The following is a 19,884-nucleotide window of genomic DNA, read 5'->3' on the forward strand; positions in this document are numbered from 1 at the left end:
GAGCCCACGAAGCCGAGAGAAACCACCCCCAGAGCCACCCCCAACCTTTGGCGGGCAACGCTCTGTTGCTATTTTGTTTACTTCTCGCCGCGGGGGCGTTCGGCGGAGCAACAAAAAAAAGAAAGTAAAGTAGCAAAGAGAGGGGATGGTGGTGCAAGCAGAAACATGTGCTAGCCTCTGCAACTAACTTAGTTTGATCCCCAAAGGAAGGACGCCCACTTAAGTGTTGCCTACTTTTTAGAGACTTTAAATTTCTTTAAACTTTCCAAATAAATGTTTATAAATACTTAAGTAAATTACTTGATACTCATGCCACATATTAATATGTATGCAGTGCGCCCACTTGATGGATTCGCAGTAAACACACACACAGACACATGGACACTTATCCTACCCTCAGCTCACAGGACATGCGTATTGGATAAGACTAAAAAATAGTTGAGACGTTGCTCAGAGAGCATTTGTTGTTGTTGCTGCTGCTAAAACAGTTTATCAACACACAAGCGAGAGTCTCTGATAAAACAATCATCGTTTATGGTGCAACACGCTTCAGCCGATGCCTCCGCCCCTCCTGCAGCATAATTGAGATATAGTCCAGTGACCAGACCGAAGCCCGGGGTGGCTAAACGAACTGGAGTGGTTGAGTGGAGTGGACAGGAGGAGGAAGCCAAGTGGTTGGAGTGGAGTCGAGTCGAGTGTGGACATGTTCTGTAACCGCATGATTAGGAATCGAGTAAAGTCGTTGACAAAATTGGCAGGAGGGGCCGGCATCAATCCCGCTTCCTGGTCGATGAATGGGAAAGGGATGCCAAAACTAGGTTAAACTCAAACCCATTCATTCAAATTTTTCGGATAATGATTTTTGAGCTAGAGTTTATGACAAACAATATCAATGCAAAGGCGTAACCTGCGTGCGACTCGTTTAACTGCCAACCCTCCTTCGTAAACGGTGGCTCCCCACCGAAAATGGGGCACGCACCGGAAATGAGAGGGCATAGTTTTCGCATTTTCTTTTAAATTACAAAACAACAAAACTAAAAACGAACAGGAAATATTTCAAGTCGAAGCTGAAAATACCCTTGAAACGTATTTCAGAGTTATCGAAAATAGAATATATATGGAAAAGATGTACAGAAGTCTGCAATAAAATATATTGGAATTGTACATTCAGGGAAAAGTGTATTTGTTTTTATGATATACAATTTTGTTGGGTGCTTTTCACTTGATTACTTTAAATTATTTAAACTATTTTAATCAAGTATATTTTAGAAAACATTATTATTTTCAGCTTTGTATAAAAGCTTTATGTTATATGATTGCATTTATCTTAACTCGACTCTTTCGTCTTTAAATATACAAGCAACTTAAAATATTAACCAAGAATAGCGAGACGACTCTATTTCGTAGAGTATATCATTATAAGACGAATGAGAAATCAAATATGCGCTTAGCACGATATATTCAAATTTTGTACGTTTTCTAAGCCACCCACCGAAGACAGCGGACTTTTATTTTTGTTTTTATATACCATATAAACCAAAAGTCTGCGTCAGAGTACGCGACTTTTCAATAAAATAAAATACAAATCGTCCTCGGCGTGTGGATTTACTTATCGCCTCCCTTGCTGCTGTTTGAAGTCTTGCGCTGACGGTGCTGCAGCAGCTCTTTGTATTGCTCCATAGATCCATCCTCATGCTTGGAGGTGAATGGTGCGGGCTGCTTTTCACCCTGGGACTGCTCGTCGCCCGCGGCGTTTTTGCTGCGCTTTGATTTCTTGATTTTGTCGCGCACGCGCTTTCCCAACCGTGAGGCAGCCAGCACCTGGCTAACCTTGGAGCTCTTTAGGTATCGCGTGCGCCAGGACTGAAATGATAATAGAGGATATTAAGTTATCTATTCAAATGACATGATTATCCTCGGATTACCTCAGAGTCGGTCTGCTGCAGTTTATCAGGCTCGTCCTCGCTGGTGTCCAAAGAGATTACATCGTTGTCCAATTCCTCGTGGTCCTCGGAGGCCTTCTCTTTTTTCTCGCTTTTGACGCTTGCTTTTGGATCGTCTTCCTTAGTCATCTCTTCCATCATTTCCAGGTCGCCGCCAATGGAAATGACATCGTCATTTTGATCTTCATCATCTAAGTGAGCTAGCTCAGGAACAGGGATAGATTCCTTCACTTCTTCTGGTGGATTTGGTTCTTTAGAGGAAACACGCTCCTCGACCGGTTCCTTCTCTGCAGGCTTGTTTTGATTTTCAGATTTCTGTGGCTCTTTTGATTCTTTCAACTCTTCAATCTTTTGTGGTTCTTCTGTCTTGGATGGGTCTTCTCCCTTTGTGGTCTCTTCCGTCTTAGCTGGGTCCTCTGCCTTTGCTGGCTCTTCTATTTTGGCTGGTTCCACAGTCTTGACTGGTTCCTCAGGCTCATCCCGCACTTCTCCCTCCTCTGGCTCACTCTCTACAAGTGGAGTTGGGGGCTCCAAAACGGGCTTGGGATCGGGTTCCGGTGCTGCCTTGGATTTATAGTTTGTGGCTTCATCGTCGGTGCTGTCGCTAATTAGCAGCGTTTCCGGCTCTGTTTGTATGGTTATCACATCAGGTGAGGCAGAACGAGACTTGGAGCGTGGCCTATTTGCAATTGGAGCAACCGAAGGAGCCGGAGCTGGAGCAGAAACTTTCACAGTATTCTCCTTCTCTGGCGACTTGCTGGTTTGCCGATAGTTACGCTTGAGTTTGATTTTCTTTCGCGGAGTTGGCTGTTCCTTGCTACTGCTTTCCGCATCTTGAGTTTGATCCTTTTCAGCTGTTTTGCTTTTATCCAGGGAGCTGCCCTTTCCCGCATCTATTGTCTTGGCGCTGCGCTTCTCTTTCGTCCTTCGTTGAACCGGCTTTGCTGGCCTTTCATCTTCGTCGTTGTCATCGTCATCCGACTTGACCTCGATCTTGGTAATGGGCTCCATGGCTAGCTGGGAGCGAATGGCCCGGGCACGTGCCTGCAGCTCCAGCAATTCCAGCACACTCATCTGGCCCGCTGTAGAAAAATTAATGAAACGATCCTTAGTAAGCCATGATTCAAATAGGTAAGGCCCTTTCGTACCGAAAGGTGTCAGTCATACGGGTTTTATCTAGTCAGTCATATGGTTCGTTCGGTGTAGATACATTTTTTTGTATTTTTATTTTATTTTCTTTTGTTAAGTACACTACTTACACTCTTTGTTTTCATTCCCGTTGTTCGTCTTTTTGGCTTTTGACTTCTTCTTGGCTGGAATTCAGACAAGATAAATACAGATCACAAATTGTAGGTAAAGTGTAATTCAAATTAACTGCACGTCAGAATGGTGCTGGAACAGCAATCTGCCCCCTCGCTGCATCTGGACAGCCAGAGCCAGGAAGGGGAGGAGGAACAGACGGAGGACGAGAATCGCCTGGACAAGTTCAAGGTGAGGCTCAATGGGCAGCACGACCTGGAGCAGCGGTTGCGCGACTTTAAGGCTGCCTGTGAGGCCCACGAGAAGCATGCGAGACGCCGCCGCCGAAGGCGTTACTACAATTTGGGCCTGGTGGCCAAGCTGGTGACGGAGACCACACACGACGAGCTGCGTCGCATGCTGGAGAATGGCACCTACACCTTTCACATCGACACGGTGGCCAACAAGCCGGATGAGCTGCAGGCCATTCTAGACACAATGAACATCGCCATTGCTGCTCATGCAGCGGAGAGGGAGCTCCGCCTGATCACCGGCCTGGCGTTGGAGATTAACGGCGAGTGCTGCCGAGTCGGGAGGCTGAGAAACAATTGCACTGTGATGCTGGCCCGCGGGTCGGTGGTCACTCTCACCACCGACGAGTCCTACCGCTACAAGGGCTTCAAGGAGATCGTGTTCGTGATCAATCTGAAGGCCTATCTTTCCTCGGTTCGCCTGGGCGACATCCTGATGATCGGGCGCGAGGTGAGGGGCCGAGTGGTGAAGACGCTGCGCGAGGCCCTGGCCGTGATGATCATCGATGCCGGACTGCTGGCCTCCTACGACTTCATAGAGCTGCCCCGCCAATGCCACGCCCTGGATCCGGCAGTCTATTCTGATCTCTTTGAGAAGGACCTCGAAATGGCCGTGGCAATGAAGGCGAACTACGTGGTGCTTCCCAAGATCCGCTGCAAGAACTTCTTGCGCGCCGTGCGACAGAGCATAAATGATGGCTTGAATCTAAAGCTGATCGGAATGATCGACTTCGAGTACGTGCGAAGCAACATGCTGGATCTGCTGGGCATCATCAAACTGGTGGACTACATTTGGATACCGGACATGTTCTGCGTCAGCTGTTGCGTCTACAACTACATCATGGAGGACGTACTGCCCATTTCGCAGTGCCAAAAGAAGCCTGTGATCGGTACGGTGCCGCTGGAGCGCTGCAGTGACTTTAAGCGCTTCGAGCTGCACGAGTTCCTCTGGAAGATCGACGCCATTCACATCCAGAAGAGTCCGTGGTGTAACAAGTACCCGCTGATTGTCAAGAAGTTGATGCCCATCAAGGATTATCGGATCGGCGTAGTCCAGAACCAGATGGTTCTGAAGAACATCCTCACCTCGTACCACGCAATAGTCAACTTCATCATTCGCACCATAAGCTCGATCGAATGCCAAGCCATCTTTATATTCACGAAGTGCGAGACCGCCAGTGTGGCCCTGTCTCGCTCTGAGATCTACTGTCCCGTGTACGTGATGCTGCCGGTGGAGGATACCGATGATGAGGACATTATTGCCTGCAAGGTGAAACTGTCCCGCGCCCTTCACCTGCGCCGAAATATGCACCCTGTTCTCTACACCAAGGACCTTAACGAGTGCAACTACAGCCCGATTGAGTTTGGTGTGGATTACATGAGGAAGAAGGGCTGCCTGGAGGTTGGGGACTTTGTGGTTACACTGGAGGTGGGCAAGGAGGACGACGAGAACGTGTCCGTCGGCATTGGCGATGACGTGTGCATCCTGCGAGCCTTCTATGTGGCTCCTCTGCTCGCTTGCGAGAAGTTTAAGTACGGCAGCTAACTTTCCGGCGTGCAGTTTTACAGATTACAGAACTTAAAGGACCTAAATTAAATGTAGTAAAGCCAAACTCACTTTTTTTGGATTCCTGGCCACCTATGTCGCTGTCTGACGAGATCTCCTCCAGGGAAATGTGTTCTGGAAGGGTAAACATAATAAGGTAAAGCCTTGCAGGAACGTAGAGGCGTCCCACATACCCTCTTTATGCACCACATCGGAATCCTCGGAGCTCTCGGTGTCCGTGGGACACCGGGTGGCCTCTATGATGGATTTTAGACGTTTGGTGGACAAGCAAAGCAGTTCCTCCAGGCACAGCGCCTCGATCTCGTCCAGAGGGGTTTTCTGTGGACAATCCACTCTATAATACTCGCTTAATACACAGTTTAAACTTACTTTTAGGAACTCCGGCGCTAGATTCACTATTGTCTTGGGCTTGAGTGTGCCGAAAATCTGTTTCACCAGCTCCAGACGGTCGTCAATATAGTGCGAAATCGGATGCAGCGTTCGATCCTCCTCCATCTTTTCCTTCTTTATGCTAATGGGCTTGGGTATTTGGTCACCTTTCCCTGTTTTTTTGGCCTTGCTGCTCATTTTCTTAGTTTTTTCTTGAAATTGAACAACTAAACAATTTTTCGTTTACTTTCCGAATTAACAGCGCTGTTAACAGCTAACAGTGTTTGTGTTTATCGTTTATCTTGCCAGAACAGCTGATTAGTGTGCCGTCTAGGTTGTGACAAGTTGTGTTGTGCCTTTTTGCTCAAAATTTAATAAAGTAAGTACGATTTTCGTTTAATTTATTATATGCGAAGTGTTATCAGAGCAGTTTAGAAAGTTTATTCATTTGCTGAACGCTGTTTACATACAAAAATGGTAAGCAAGCCGTTAACGGGCTGTTACGCAGACCTATTTTATCGAGGGCAGGGCTTTGGGAATAGGAAATAAAAGTAATACAGCTAGCTGAATGAGCTAATTTAGGGAATGTGGTCGATAGCTAGCTTGTGGAGCTTAGCTTTGCTAAATAATAGTTATTTATTGTTAACATTATGTTAACATTAAAAGTGTGCCCAATTAGTATTGCCGTACGCAGTAAAGACCGGTGGCAAGGGATTTCAGTCGTGCTACACGGTTACACTGCTAAACATATGTTGAAGTCTCAAAGTTTTGCGAAGAATATGTCGGCGGCGCGTCTGTAAAAATAGCAATTGCTATAGTTAAGCGAGTTCTCGTTGATGTGCCGCGGGAAAAGCCCGTTCCCCGGCACTAGTGCGGCCCCGAAAAGAGTGTGCCAATGTGCTCAACGGCCCCGGTCGAGCCGATAGCCAGTGACGAAAGAGCATCATAAATCAAAGTACAAACGCCGCAGCAATTACAATGAATGCCTCGCGTGGCGGCAGCACAACGCTGGACCTGCAGCCGCTGCTGGACGACAGTCATCGCGATGACGACGAGCCGGAATCGAAGGCCGCGTTAGCCGGTAGCGTGGCGCTGCTAAATGGCTCTGGATCGAAGGAACTGAGCCACCGGGAGCGCGAGGATTCGGCGGTTTTCATTAAGAAGATCGGCAGCGCCCTCTTCTACGGTATCTCCTCGTTCATGATTACGGTGGTGAACAAGACGGTGCTGACCTCGTATCACTTTCCCTCGTTCCTGTTCCTCAGCCTGGGCCAGCTCACTGCCAGCATTGTGGTGCTTGGCATGGGCAAGCGGCTGAAGCTGGTCTCCTACCCGCCGCTGCAGCGAAATACATTCGCCAAGATCTTCCCGCTGCCACTTATCTTCCTGGGCAACATGATGTTCGGTCTGGGCGGCACTAAGTCCCTCAGTCTTCCCATGTTTGCGGCCCTGCGGCGGTTTTCCATCCTGATGACCATGCTGCTGGAGCTGAAGATACTTGGTCTGCGCCCGTCAACGGCGGTCCAGGTCAGCGTATACGCAATGATCGGTGGCGCCCTGCTAGCGGCCTCCGACGACCTGTCGTTCAACATGCGCGGTTACATCTACGTGATGATCACCAACGCGATGACGGCCTCGAACGGGGTGTATGTGAAAAAGAAACTGGATACTTCGGAGATCGGGAAGTACGGCCTGATGTACTACAACTCGCTCTTCATGTTCCTGCCGGCACTGGCGCTGAACTACGCCACCGGGGATCTAGAGCAAGCGCTGAATTACGCTCAGTGGAACGACCCCGTGTTCGTGTTTCAGTTCCTGCTCAGCTGCGTGATGGGCTTCATCCTGTCGTACAGCACCATTTTGTGCACGCAGTTCAATTCGGCGCTGACCACCACCATTGTGGGCTGCCTGAAGAACATATGCGTGACGTATCTGGGGATGTTCATCGGCGGCGACTATGTCTTCTCGTGGCTCAATTGCATTGGGATCAACATCAGCGTGCTGGCTAGTCTGCTCTACACATACGTCACCTTCCGGCGGAAGCGGGCGCCCGATAAGCAGGCCCACTTGCCCAGCAGCACCCGCGGCGAGAATGTCTAGCTTCGCACTGTCTTAGCTCAAGCACAAGCCAAAGCCATACGATATGTTTAGAGTATTCCGTACACCGTATTTCGTGCGTATGCGATTTCCTATAGCCACACAGCCACCCACTACGCGTCGTCTCTGTACATAAGTATATATAGCAATGTATGTAAACTGTGTAATTTAGCAATTATGTAATTTTAATCACTTTGTACATTGTCCGCATGCAACTGTTTCCTGCATCGAAAGTGTCATAAGTTATAGAAATATACAGACATCCAGCTCCTCCTTGGAACGAAATGGGCGAGATAACCGATTGTGTGCTGTTTTGTGTTCCATTTTTGGGTCAAAGATAAGATTGCTCCCGGCGATAAGGTCCGACAACTCGGCCCTTGCTAATTAAGAAATAATGCGCCACATGTGCTCCTCTAATTATACTTTTTGTGTTAGAGAAAAGAGTAATCGCCCGACGATGGACTGTGGGATCTTTCCAATTACTTGCGCCCAACCGAGGTGTGTTTATCTCTCTGTATTCCGGGTAAACACACATTGGGACCTTGAAAATTCCACACACAAAACAAAGTACTGCAGTGCTGGGCAATCCACAGGCGTCATCACTCAACACCGAGCTGTGGAAATCATCGGGGAAACTTTAATAGGGGTGCCGGCCGATTACTGGATACTCTGTTTCGGAGTTTTCGTTAAATTATCTGTCAAAAGTCAGTAAAAGAGAGTGATAATGGTATATTATATTTCTGATTAGAACACGTACTGAGTGTTTTTGTTCGCAGTTTTTTTCCGTTTCCTTTCTTGATTTCCAGATAAAAAAAAGTTTGTGATTAAAAAGTACTAAAACATAAAAGTTGACAGTGATTTTGCATTTATAAATTGTTTCTCCTACTTGATGTGAAACTATTTAAAGTAAAGTAAATAAGTATATTCAAACAGAATATAGATTACTATATGTTAATGTAAATAATATATTTTCTTTGAACTAGGCTGCCAATTAATTAATAGCCGCTTGGTTACTTGGTTACTAAGCCCCTGACATAATGTTTGGGCGACGCGCAGTTTCTAAATTTAACTTTTCTAACTTTTTCGCTGACAGTGACTACCCATTTGTCCCCAGAGACAAGACACAGCAATGACGACATTGAAATTGAGCAGAAAATCCGAGAAAGAGGTAGAGGTGCCAGTGCCCCCTGCAGCACTTTGTTTGGGATTTATTTTGAGACCCAGCGGCAGCTGAAGTATTGATGGGTTCGGGGATTGGAGTGGGGGCCAGGTAATGAGGAAGCCGAAACAGGTTTGCTCCGGCTTAACCGTTGGGACTGGGAGGTGAGGTAAATTGTTAGTCAGCATCAGGCCCATAGCCACATTATGGACAAATTGTTTGCTCATATTCTCGGCTGCTATTGAAAGTGGGCACGTACGACAAGCTTTAACCGAAGACAGGTAGTCAGGGTCATGTTTATGTGCGGCAATAGTCATGATGATGATGACGATAAAGTTGATGATGATCGTGCTGATAAGGTCACCGGGTGCGTCTCCCCAATCCCTCCACTCTGCCTCCACAGATCACGATGCAGCGCTGCAGGCAATTGACACTGCCGTTGGCCCTGCGACGGGGTTTCTCTTTTGGCCAGGTCAGAAGTCAGGCAGTGACCACAGAAACGCCTGAAGCGGAGCCACTGGATTCATTCGAGCGGCAGTACCTCAAGGAACGCATCGAGATATCGCCTTTACAGCGGATGGTCCTAGGAGCCGGGTCCTCCATTGCTGCCTTGCTAAATCCCAGACGGTAACTAAAAAGCTTTAATAAATTTATTCATAATATTTATCCCTTAATAGCCACGACATGATTGCCTGTTTGGGCGAGACCACAGGCGAGGGCGCGCTTTTGAATATTTTGGACACCATGCAGGCCAGCGAGGAGGGTCAGCGCATCATGGCCGACAAGCCACGCATCCATACCAGCACCATTGACTTTAAGCGTCTTGAAACCCTGCCGCCCGACACTTTTGGAGCCGTCTACGTCAAGTTCCTGAAAGACAATGTGAGTCTCATTTGGCCGAGTTGCCCTGTAATACCGGCTTAAACTTTTTTAACCCACTTTCAGCAAGTCACGCCGGACACTCGCATGGCCGTGAGGTTTCTGGAGGATCCCAAGCTGGCCTATTTGATGACGCGCTACCGTGAGTGCCACGACCTAATCCACACGGTACTGGACATGCCCACCAACATGCTCGGCGAGGTGGCGGTCAAGTGGGTGGAGGCGCTCAATACGGGCCTACCGATGTGCTACGGCGGCGCGGTGTTCGGAGCGGTTCGCCTACGTCCCAAGTAAGTTCACTGAACTTGGAGCCAATTATTATAATTCACGCGCTTGTTTACTTTCTGGTGCGCAGGCAGCGGCGCGCATACTTGAAACACTACTTGCCTTGGGCCCTGGAGAACGGCAAGCGGACCAAGCCCTTGATGCCCGTCTACTGGGAGAAGCGCTGGGAGCAGAATATCAACGAACTACGCTCTGAACTGGGCATAACTGTGTTGAATAAAGTCTGATGATATGTTTTAATTTTTAAGTACATTTTTGAATTGGCGGCTTGTCGATGACAGTTATCGATAAATGTGATCGCGGCAAGATATATTCAGTGCAAAGCAATTAAAATTTATTAAATTTATTCAAGTGCTTCCTATACCGGAAAAAAATATCGGTAGCTGCAAAACAGCTTTATAAATATAAATTTATTTTTGTACAATTGCAAGGTATTATATTTTGGCCATAAGTTTATAATGCAGTAAAAGGGGCATATGCAAACCCTTTGAAATATATAATAAAAATTTATATAGCTTCGCATTTTTAAACGTTTTTTAATATTTTCAGAATTTCTATATCAATGTTATGCAAATTGGACGAATTTATAATAGCTGCCATTTAAGGGACCTCAAGGTTTTAAGTATAATAAAATGACTGAAAAGCCAGTGAGACATAAAACAATGTTTTGAATTGCTAGCAATAAAAATTTAATATAATTAAATATTATCGTGAGTAACACAATAGATGTTTTATTGCTGTATTTTTATTTTAAAAATGTAACGGGTTTTTTCGTGACTTGTACGACTAAATATATCAGGAATGTATTAAAAATCTTGGTAATATAGTCGTATAGGAAATATATAAAATACATTTGAAAAACAGTGTACATAGTTTTTCGATATGTAAGTCTTTATAAATTAAAGTACCTTATATTACATTGGGTTCTGTGAGATGTTCAAATAAAATGGTAAGGAAAGTTTTTTTTTGCGTTGCTTAAACATATCCTTTTGTAACTATTTTACTGAGAAAAATAATGAATTTAATATTTGAATAATACAACAATTAGTTAAAATCAATTAAAAACGCAGAAAGTTCATATTCCAGAGATGAAAAACCTGGTGAGAACGTCTTATTTTCCGATATGATCGTGTCTTTAATTAAATCGATCTGGCAACCCGACCCACTGTTTGGTTTTGCTGATGTGTTGTGTTTGTTGGACCGATCGCCGTTTAATGGCTTAATTATCTATTTAATTCCGAAAATGACTGATATATTCAATGGATTTAGCCACGACGAGATCCTCAAGATAACGGGGATCAAGGATGGTGGCGGTGGCAAAAGGGCAACGGGTCTGGAAGCAGGTTAGATGGCGAATGAATGAACCCACGGAGTCTGTAAACAATTATCTGTTTATAACTAAAAACACCATTTGCATGTGTGTGTTTGTGTGTGTCTATCATCGCAGCAAAGCAGGCGGTACGGAGTCAGCCCGGCATACGGCGCATGCCCGATAAGATCTTCCGGCAAGCTGATCAGCTCCGGAAGCAGCAGCAGCAACAACAACCGCAACCGAAGAAGACTCAGAAAGTGGACGACGCAAAGAAAGCCAAATCGAGAGCGACGACTCCCACGGAAAAGACGACAACTCCCACGGTCGAAGATGACGCAGTCGCAGCCGATCGGTTGTCACTAGACTTGGAACGACCTCTCTCCGACTCTCTGTTGGATGCTCTATACCATGGTCACGCTCCAGCGAGAGATAAAGCAGCTGCCACGTATGCGGATGCTGGCGGAGAGAACAGCGAGGCGACATCTACAGACGATAGCTCGATTCTAAAAATGAGCGGGAGCAAAAGCCTGGCGATAAGCTCCGTGGATGATGCCAGCATCCTGCCAAGCACCCAGGACTCATCGCGCGAACGACTCAACACGGACTCGCCCTTTAAGGGTGTCTCCCTGAAAGACTTTGAGCAGCATCGCCGCATGATCGAAGAGCAAAACAAGCAGAAGAAACAAATGCTCTATCAGGCAATAGAGCAGCACACGCAGAAGACAGCGGCGGAGTCCCGCAAGATCGAAGAGATCCGTCATGAGCTGTCCAAACTAGAGAGCGATCTTGCCGTGGATGTGGCCCTGCTAAGGAAGCAGATCGACAACGCCTGCATACATTTTTCCAATGTAGAGTACGTATATCTAATAACTTGTTTTGGATCAGACAAAATGTTTAATTTTAACCCTTTTTCAGAAAACAATACGTGAAGATTGAAGCTCAGTTTTTAAAGGCCAAGATAGAACTGCACAACGCCTCGGAGAAGAAAGAACTGCTCACCGAGCATCTGTGCACTGTAATTGCCCATAACGAGGATCGCAAGGCACAGAAGCTCACGGAACTCATGCAGAAAGTGGGCTTGGCTCCAACCGACGAGGAGCCACCGGCCTCGCCCCCCAACCTAACTGACAATTGATCATAAATAGTCCGTTAAAATTCGGAGATTCAGATTTTCTTTCCTCAATATGAACTTGGAATCTAAAAAAGCGCTGCTCGCTAAAATAATTGCAATTGCAAAATTGATATTAAGAATTGAAATTAGCTGAAAATCATTCGCTGCTGCTTCCCCAAAGCCAAGTCTTGAGAGCTCTCTAATATTAGTGTGTATTTACTGTTCATAGTTTAAGCAAAAAAGTGCAAATCGCAATAAAATATGTATTGTTATGTGTAATAGTGAAAATTTTAGATGCTTTACTAATTATACCCTTGCAGGTTTTTAATATATTTTTAGTCAGAAGTACGCAACGCATTGAAGAAGTAAGTTCCGACCATATAAAGTATATAAATTCTTGATCATCGTTGTAAATTTTATGAAAATCGCTCTACTAATCATTTAGGTGCCATAGGAACTTTATTTTTTTTTTTTTTTAAAAAAATGCTTTATTTAGTGAGCTGAATTTTATTATTGTACAATTACTGTAGTATAGCAACTTTTTTACAATAGTGAGGGGAGAAGTTCAATGGAAAATGGAAGGAAGGTCCGGGGGTGACCATGCTACTTACTACCGGGACTCGAACCCGGACCGGTAGTGCTACGGGTTCCAGTGTTTGTCGTCTCAACCCTTTGAGCTACCACCGGCGGCGCCATAGGAACGATCGAGAATCTCGTACAAAAATAAATGAAAACTTTTTCAGTAATCAAAAGATTTTCATCTAATTTGATATATATATATTTTTTATATCATTCTAGAATTTAATTTAATGAAAATCGGTACACTATATCAAATAGCTGCCACTAAAACTATCGTTAAATGTACATGAAAATGCCAAACTGCAAATGTTAAACAGGAACTGTAAATATTATTTGTAGAGGTAACTGTAATGAAAGTAGGCATTACTTCGTTGTCTTTCAACACAAATACATATTTAATTCTTATTATATTAATTAATAATGATCAAATTACAATCTGCAAGGGTATACAAACTTCAAAATAACGGGTACCAAATTGTCGATACCTAAATAAACATTTCTCTGTTATTGTTTGGTTTTGACATGGTGGCAACTCCATGCAACAGCTGATCGCATTTCAAGTTTAATAAACGTGCGGACGCTACACAAATTACAGAAGTTAACTATTTTTATATAAATTTAATAGATAAACGTTAAACAATGGCTGGACGTGGAAGGGGCGGTAAAACAGGAACACTCACGGCCGAGCAAATGGCATTGTTGGGCTGCACAAAGGACATGCCCGTGCAGACAGCGCCGCCTCCTACATTTCCGCCGGTTCTGAACAGGCCCACAGCCTTGGAGGTTGGTTTACATCTTTATTTATCACATGCACTAGAGTTGTTAACCTGTTCCACCTATCACCATGACAGACAACTGCCACACAAAACTACCAGCTGCTGTGGAAGGAGGATTTCCTTAACCGTATGCGCGATTCCCCCTATTACATTGTTTCTGCCAGCCAGGAACTGCAAAGTAAAGAACACAAGGACTGGCGAGAGGTAATATGTATATATCATTAACCATTACTAACTTAATTTTTTCTGTCCCACAGAAAGCAATGGACCGCTTCAAACTAAAAGCTCAGCCCGAGTTTAACTACAAAGCCATGCCGCGGGAGCTGAACACCTTTAATCGGAAGCGAAAGGGCGCAGAAGTCAAGCCCAAGCTTTTGGCCAAAAAAACCAACATAGAGGACAGACTGAAAGTGCTGGAGCAGAAAGAACTGAAGGCTGGCAGCGGCGAGCAGGACGATATTAAGCAGGAATCTGACTCCGACCAAGACGAGGAGCAGGACGATCCGGAAGCGGCGCTGGACGACGAAATGGACGAGGAGAACGACTACGGCAACAGTTACTTTGACAATGGAGAATCATACAACGACGAGGATGACAACTTGGACGATGGTCCCGTGTACTGAGCCAAATATACAAATAACTTATTCGGAACTGAATACTTTCGGATCTGTGATTTACTATGTCGCCACTTTAAGCTTATTTAACACAAATTTTGGATTAATATACATTTACGGGGATGACTGGCTTAGTCTAGGTCCCTGGGGGCATTGTAGTTGAAGTGAATCAGACCGGAGGATTTCACCTGCAATCAAAATTAGGAATGAGTTAATTTCGCTTTAAAGGACGTGTCTGGGTGAGAACTCACGAATCCAATGGTGCCAGCCAGGACCAGGATGCCGGTGATGAGCGCCGCATTGTACTTGGCGTTCCGCTGGGTGTGCTGCTCCTTCCAGTCACCGGCGGGCACGGGCAGATCGTTCATGGTGGAGTGCTGGTGGTGGCCACCGCCGTGGTAAGCGGCACGCGACATAGCGCCAGCTGGAAATAAAATGGATTACTTAATAACAATTGTCATTATGGTCAGCTTTGGGGAGAAATCCCATGAAGACACTATATGTTAAACACTATGGAGCCCCCCTGCTTGAAAACTATTCCAATTAAAGCTTTGGCGCATTTTGTGCCGATTTTACATTTTATATTCCATTATATGAGGAATATTTGCAGTTAATTGAAGTGGTTTTTTGTAGGGAGCACTTCTCCGCAGTTCCTTGATGTCCCTCCCGTTGCTCCACACATTATGTAATTTTTAAGGTTAGCAGTTGCAGCGAAAAAGGGCAATGCACCGCTTTAACTCACCATTCTTGAGCAGAAGCCCCTGCTTGACAATGTGTTTAACCAACATGATTGCTCGAAAGTTGCTGAAAATTGAAGAATTATGGCTTATTTTCACTACAAATATTTTTTTCGCGTAAAAACTCACCCAAAGATTACCTTGTGTATCGAACAGTGTGACCGAGCAACAGTAGTGGTTTAAAACCTGAAATCTAGAGACGTGCTCACCAGAGCACATCTACATTTATACTCACGGACTTGAGAATTTATATTTCTTTCTTATAAAAAGCTGTTTTAAAATTAAACGAAGAAATTGGTAAAACATATATATTTTATATAATTTAATATTTATAATTTTTCTTTAAAATTTTAAAGTGCTATATATTTCTTAACTGCTCACTCACTAAGCCACCTCTAATGTTAACAGTTCCTGCAGTAGCTCTGTTAAAACAGCTGTTGTGGAGGCGTTCTTTGATTCGCAAGTTGCAAACAATTGGAAAATAGTTGGAAATAGTTGATTGTAAGACTTTTCAAGCGCCCAGTGCCTCGAGAGACATTCCACCGCCATGCTGTCCATCGGCGCCCTGGCCAATATCAAGCACACGCTGCAGAAGGAGCTGTTTCTGGCCGCCGGCGAACGCCTCCTCTCGGTGGTGACGGTGGTCAAGAAGAAGGATAAGAAGCCGTGCTATCTGTGCGTGGTCACCACGGCGCCGCCAGTGCCCGTGATTACATTAGTCCTGGTTAAACAGTCGGAGCAGCGGGAGAGCGAGTACAAGCGCAAGCGGACTTGGCAGCTGGACGAGATCAAGTCGGTGGACGGTCGAAACGAGCAATTTGAGACGCACGAGTTCGATCTGCAGCTTGAGAAACTATACAAGTGGTACGCCCTTAATCTGCACGAACGACAGAACTTCCTAGCCGTGCTGAATCGTCAGATCCAAAAGAGTGTGCGTGGCCAGCGAGCAGAGTTCCGGAACGTGCCCGCTGCCTGGTTGTCGGAGAAGTCGCCGGAAAAGGTGGCTCTTGGCAGAGCGGCACAGAAAACACAGCACATTGATGACGACGAGGAGGATGAGGAAGAGGAAGCACAGGAATTCACCGCCCTCACCGACAAAGAGGCCAATGAGCTGGGAAAACTCTTCTCAGAGTGCGACTTTGCCATCAAGGATGCGGAGCAGTTCATCGAGCAGCTGTCCCGGGAGCTCCAAGATCTAGATGGGGTACTTAGACAATGGTTTTCCATCCACAATTCATGAAACATAATTTTTATATCTCTTCAATCCCTCAGGCCAATATACAAAGTGTGCTGGCATCGGAGCAGAAGGTGCTGAAGATGATGGAGCACATTGACAATGCCATCTCCGAGGCGGATAAGTTCGAGACGCGACTGGACAGCTACGAGGATATTCTGGGGCACGTTAAAGAGACAATGGAGAAGATTGGCGGAAAGAATGCGATGATCGAGATTGCCAACAATAACAATATTAAGCTGATGAAGGAACTCAACAAAGTCATAGTGGGTTCTCCCAGGAGTAGTCTTTCATTAGTGATTGATCCGTTCTTTATTCCGTAGAGCCAACTGGACTTGCCGCACAGCCAGCAGCAGGCGCTGGATGAGCCTGATCTAAAGACCGCCAACGGACGCAAGGCGGCCATAGCAGCTGCCCAATGCCTGCAGCAGGCCATGAACAGCGATATAGATCCCGCCCTGCTTCGCTTGGAGGCAGTGCAGGATCAGCGCAAGCGCTTCGAAAAGTGGAAACAGAAGTTTTCGGCCACCGTCAGCCGGTTTATGAATAACCTGTTTATCCACCTGGGCAACGAGATTGGGGATATGCCGGTAACCAGCATAGAGCTTACGTTGCCCAACCATTCCAACGTTCATCGGGAACTGACGCCCTACACAGAGCTAATGCACTGGACAAAGGCTATGGACCGGAAGACCTACGATGGCCTGATGCGGGTTTACACGGCCTCGCTGAGTAAAATCTATGACAGGGATGTGAGGAATTTCTTCAATTTGGTAAGAAGTTAATGAAAGTTTTAAGAAATCTACTAAACTTTCCATTTCCTTGGCTTAGGCTAAGATGCAGGTCTCTGAGAAGCTGCGGAGTTCTCGCGAGGATTTGGACATGTCCACTTCATCTCGAAAGTCTGCTATCTCCACAATACCTTACGGCACCTTGGGCATCAACCGAGATCAGTGGGGACCGGGTGTGGAGAGTGCAGATCGCATTCGATTCGATGCTCTGCTGGAAAAGGTTCTAGCTGAGCTGGAGCCTATTGCCTTGCAGGAGCAGCTGTTCTGCATCAACTTCTTCCAAATGGATGTGATCAGTCCAACGACGAAGAACACTCAGACCACGCTGGAGATGGAGAAGGCGGTGGATATGTCTCAGTCCGCTGTCCTGGGGGCAGCTATCTCGCCCTCGGGAGAAGGTGTGCCCCAGAAGCGGATCGATAGGCAGATCAACGAGGATGTACGCAAACTGATGATGGGTCTCTTTGGCTGTCTGGAGCCCGAGTTGGTTAGCTTCATTCAAAGCTTTGAGCGGGTCGATAGCTTGTGAGTATCTAAAGTTTTTCAAATTATTTTCCCAAACATGAAACTCTTGTTTCCTACTCCTTTCAGCTACTCCTTGTACGTTCTTGTCCGTCTCACCCAGCACGTAATGTCCGCCCAGGACACACATTCCTTTCTCAGCATGACCTTCGCCTCTGCCCTGGTGCAGGTGAAGCGCAATTTTGACCGCTTTATGCAGCAGCAACTGCAGTCCATCCGCGAGGCCAAGCTGCACAAGCGCTCCAAGGCCATCCTGCCGTACGTGGAGAACTTTGAGAACTTTGCCCAAACGGCGGAGGGCATATTCCGCAAGTCCGATCGCCGAACCGACATGGAGAAGTGGTATTTGCAGCTGGTGAACGCCATCTTTGAGGGCATTCACCTGCACTCTCAGGAACATCCCAAGACACCTTCTCAGGTGGTGCGCATGGAGAATTACCATCATATGTATGCCCTGCTGGCCCAGCTGAAGGTGCCTGGACTGGATGCCCTAAAGAAGGAGGCCAAGTCAAGATACAACGAAGCGCTAAAAGCATATGTGACTCAGTACTTTGGACGTCCGCTGGAGAAACTGAATGTGAGCTTAATCCGCTACAAAATGTGCTTCCATCTAATCGAGTTCCTATCTCTTAGCTATTTTTCGAAGGAGTTCAGCAAAAGGTGGCGCAGGGCGTCAAGGAAACGGAGATCAGCTACCAAATGGCCTTTTCCAAGCAGGAGCTGCGCAAAGTGATCGCCCAGTATCCAGCGCGCGAGGTGAAGAAAGGCCTGGAAAACCTCTACAAGAAAGTGGAGAAACACCTCAGCGAGGAGGAGAATCTCCTCCAGGTGGTGTGGCATGCCATGCAGGAGGAGTTCATTGCCCAGTACAACTACCTGGAGGAGCGCATCCAGAAGTGTTACGCCGGCGCCATGATCAATCTGGAGTTCAACATCCAAGACATACTAGCCTTCTTCTCGGACATTGCGCGCTCTCACTGATCAAGGGATTGGATTCTGAAGATCTGGAAGCGCACATACCGAGTTTTATTTTTAAGTGCAATAGTATTTAAAGCGCTGTTATTATTTTTTGCTGATTGGAAAATATATGTCGCGCATATGTAAACAGATGTTTTATTTTTAAGTACAATAGTATTTTAAGCGCTGTTTATATATTTTTGCTGATTGGAAAATATATGGCGCGCATATTTAAACAGATGTTTAGTTTTGTAAATAATACAGCTAAGAGAAAGCTTGTAGAGAGGAAATGGGAGTCAAAGGTTAGCTTTCGAGAGAGCTTTCTAACTGACAGCATCCGGAGTTCGATAAGTTTGAGAGAAATGCTACATGTATTTATTTATTTTAAAATTGTTAGTTTAGATATATTTGTATGGGAATTTCTGGACTTAATTAAAATCAGTTTCATGCTTAAATATGCGACACAAACTAACCATCTTTAAATATATATATAATACTCTTAATATTCCAAAACCCATTCTCTAGGCCATAAAATCAGAGGCGTTATTTCCGCTGATCATAAAAACAACCGCTTATATATTTAAACAGCTTAGAAAGATCAACAAAAGCTTGGAAAGATCAAAAAAGATACAAGAGATGTCACTAGAGAGAGAACTGAGAGCTGAAAGAGTGAGCTTTCTGGTTTAGCTTTTCAGCCGCCAGTTTTCAAAATTCTGAGTTCGACTCTCCTCAGTCATTTTTCGCGCCTCATTCCGGTCGGTTGTCGGGTAGATCGTGTCGCTCCCTAATCCAACCACCACCACCACCAGTACCGCCACCTCCGAATTTGTAACGATTTTAACCTGTGTGCATTTTAATTTGTTCCACCCGTACGTGTTTCCGTGTGCTCTGTTCCGGTGTGTCGTGTTGATAACTCCGTGAAATGCAAATGGTAATTGCAAAATGCCGCACCGCGTGCATCTAAATGTGCTGCATATATATTTATTTTAAGAAGCTCTGGGGGACGGAGAACGTTGAGTTAGAAACGATCCAAACCGATCCGATCCGATCCTCCCTCCTGTATATGGGCCCCTACAAGGCGACCCGTCCGACCGGTTGTCGCTCCTGACTCGATTCTCCTGGCTGCTCTACCCCGTCCCCTCCCAACCTAGCCCTCCTTTATCTCCTCCAGTCACCTTTCCTTAGCTTACCTTACCCTACCTTGCCCTCTGTCTCTTTGCATTTCTCATGCACACACGCTTCTCGTTCTTTTCTTTTCTTTATTTTTTATTTTTGTGTGCTTCGTGCGCTCCCGTGCTCATGTTCCTCCACTTTTTCGGTTGCCTGTGAGTACAGTGGGACACTGGTTGAAGGATACTTTGATCCGTTAAGGAAACTTTGGATTTTACAGATAATAAATCAT

At 45.8% G+C, this 19,884-nt stretch overlaps 9 protein-coding genes and 1 long non-coding RNA gene across 15 annotated transcripts in view; 7 read left to right on the forward strand and 3 right to left on the reverse strand.

The window, feature by feature from the left end:
* Positions 1 to 1,159: 1,159 nt before the first annotated feature.
* LOC110189843 (uncharacterized) lies at positions 1,160 to 5,751 on the reverse strand. The gene is made up of 6 exons (XM_020960052.2): positions 5,430 to 5,751; positions 5,234 to 5,378; positions 5,112 to 5,174; positions 3,203 to 3,256; positions 1,926 to 3,025; positions 1,160 to 1,863 (listed from the first exon to the last, which is right to left on the reverse strand). The coding sequence occupies exons 1-6, from the start codon at positions 5,625 to 5,627 to the stop codon at positions 1,606 to 1,608; spliced, it is 1,818 nt and encodes a 605-aa protein (XP_020815711.2). The 5' UTR covers positions 5,628 to 5,751; the 3' UTR covers positions 1,160 to 1,605.
* LOC110189844 (uncharacterized) lies at positions 3,045 to 5,106 on the forward strand. The gene has a single exon (XM_020960053.2). It carries the CDS (start codon positions 3,330 to 3,332, stop codon positions 5,037 to 5,039), a length of 1,710 nt encoding a protein of 569 aa, XP_020815712.1. The 5' UTR covers positions 3,045 to 3,329; the 3' UTR covers positions 5,040 to 5,106.
* Positions 5,709 to 10,371, forward strand: Coq4 (Coenzyme Q4). Of its 6 annotated transcripts, XM_086833601.1 has the most exons (6): positions 7,333 to 7,676; positions 7,761 to 8,024; positions 9,089 to 9,312; positions 9,363 to 9,567; positions 9,631 to 9,854; positions 9,920 to 10,371. In XM_086833601.1, exons 3-6 carry the CDS (start codon positions 9,095 to 9,097, stop codon positions 10,074 to 10,076), a joined length of 804 nt encoding a protein of 267 aa, XP_086689727.1. In that variant the 5' UTR covers positions 7,333 to 7,676; positions 7,761 to 8,024; positions 9,089 to 9,094; the 3' UTR covers positions 10,077 to 10,371. The 6 variants fall into 6 exon arrangements, with proteins under 6 accessions (XP_020815715.1, XP_020815714.1, XP_086689727.1 ...); XM_020960056.2 differs by lacking the exons at positions 7,333 to 7,676; positions 7,761 to 8,024 and adding an exon at positions 5,709 to 5,808; XM_020960055.2 differs by lacking the exons at positions 7,333 to 7,676; positions 7,761 to 8,024 and adding an exon at positions 5,737 to 5,906.
* Positions 6,157 to 7,823, forward strand: frc (UDP-sugar transporter UST74c fringe connection). Its single transcript, XM_086833598.1, has 2 exons — positions 6,157 to 7,676; positions 7,761 to 7,823. The coding sequence occupies exon 1, from the start codon at positions 6,408 to 6,410 to the stop codon at positions 7,527 to 7,529; it is 1,122 nt and encodes a 373-aa protein (XP_086689724.1). The 5' UTR covers positions 6,157 to 6,407; the 3' UTR covers positions 7,530 to 7,676; positions 7,761 to 7,823.
* On the reverse strand, positions 7,675 to 8,434 carry LOC147643543 (uncharacterized). Its single transcript, XR_015271858.1, has 2 exons — positions 8,284 to 8,434; positions 7,675 to 8,221 (listed from the first exon to the last, which is right to left on the reverse strand). It is a non-coding gene; the product is annotated as an uncharacterized LOC147643543 (long non-coding RNA).
* A 356-nt stretch (positions 10,372 to 10,727) lies between the features above and the next one.
* Gorab (Golgin, RAB6 interacting) lies at positions 10,728 to 12,560 on the forward strand. The gene is made up of 3 exons (XM_020960490.2): positions 10,728 to 11,192; positions 11,297 to 12,014; positions 12,077 to 12,560. The coding sequence occupies exons 1-3, from the start codon at positions 10,973 to 10,975 to the stop codon at positions 12,294 to 12,296; spliced, it is 1,158 nt and encodes a 385-aa protein (XP_020816149.2). The 5' UTR covers positions 10,728 to 10,972; the 3' UTR covers positions 12,297 to 12,560.
* A 796-nt stretch (positions 12,561 to 13,356) lies between these two features.
* On the forward strand, positions 13,357 to 14,283 carry Polr3G (RNA polymerase III subunit G). The gene is made up of 3 exons (XM_020960349.2): positions 13,357 to 13,634; positions 13,703 to 13,831; positions 13,885 to 14,283. Exons 1-3 carry the CDS (start codon positions 13,491 to 13,493, stop codon positions 14,248 to 14,250), a joined length of 639 nt encoding a protein of 212 aa, XP_020816008.1. The 5' UTR covers positions 13,357 to 13,490; the 3' UTR covers positions 14,251 to 14,283.
* On the reverse strand, positions 14,284 to 15,037 carry COX7B (Cytochrome c oxidase subunit 7B). Its single transcript, XM_020960351.2, has 3 exons — positions 14,984 to 15,037; positions 14,493 to 14,665; positions 14,284 to 14,429 (listed from the first exon to the last, which is right to left on the reverse strand). The coding sequence occupies exons 1-3, from the start codon at positions 15,027 to 15,029 to the stop codon at positions 14,373 to 14,375; spliced, it is 276 nt and encodes a 91-aa protein (XP_020816010.1). The 5' UTR covers positions 15,030 to 15,037; the 3' UTR covers positions 14,284 to 14,372.
* Positions 15,038 to 15,384: 347 nt separating this feature from the next.
* On the forward strand, positions 15,385 to 18,630 carry Sec3 (exocyst complex component Sec3). Its single transcript, XM_020960226.2, has 6 exons — positions 15,385 to 16,182; positions 16,251 to 16,478; positions 16,536 to 16,985; positions 17,044 to 17,528; positions 17,595 to 18,102; positions 18,159 to 18,630. Exons 1-6 carry the CDS (start codon positions 15,526 to 15,528, stop codon positions 18,504 to 18,506), a joined length of 2,676 nt encoding a protein of 891 aa, XP_020815885.2. The 5' UTR covers positions 15,385 to 15,525; the 3' UTR covers positions 18,507 to 18,630.
* Positions 18,631 to 19,199: 569 nt separating this feature from the next.
* The window catches only part of blot (solute carrier family member bloated tubules), a 29,775-nt gene continuing 29,090 nt past the window's right edge, over positions 19,200 to 19,884 (forward strand). Inside the window, exon 1 of the mRNA XM_020960165.2 lies at positions 19,200 to 19,413. The gene's annotated coding sequence lies outside the window, so the exon portion shown is untranslated. The remainder of the gene's footprint in view (positions 19,414 to 19,884) is intronic.

Source organism: Drosophila serrata, unplaced genomic scaffold (genome assembly GCF_035046125.1).
Source record: "Drosophila serrata isolate PLE 108 unplaced genomic scaffold, ASM3504612v1 contig_272, whole genome shotgun sequence".
NCBI classification, from domain to species: Eukaryota; Metazoa; Arthropoda; class Insecta; order Diptera; family Drosophilidae; genus Drosophila; species Drosophila serrata.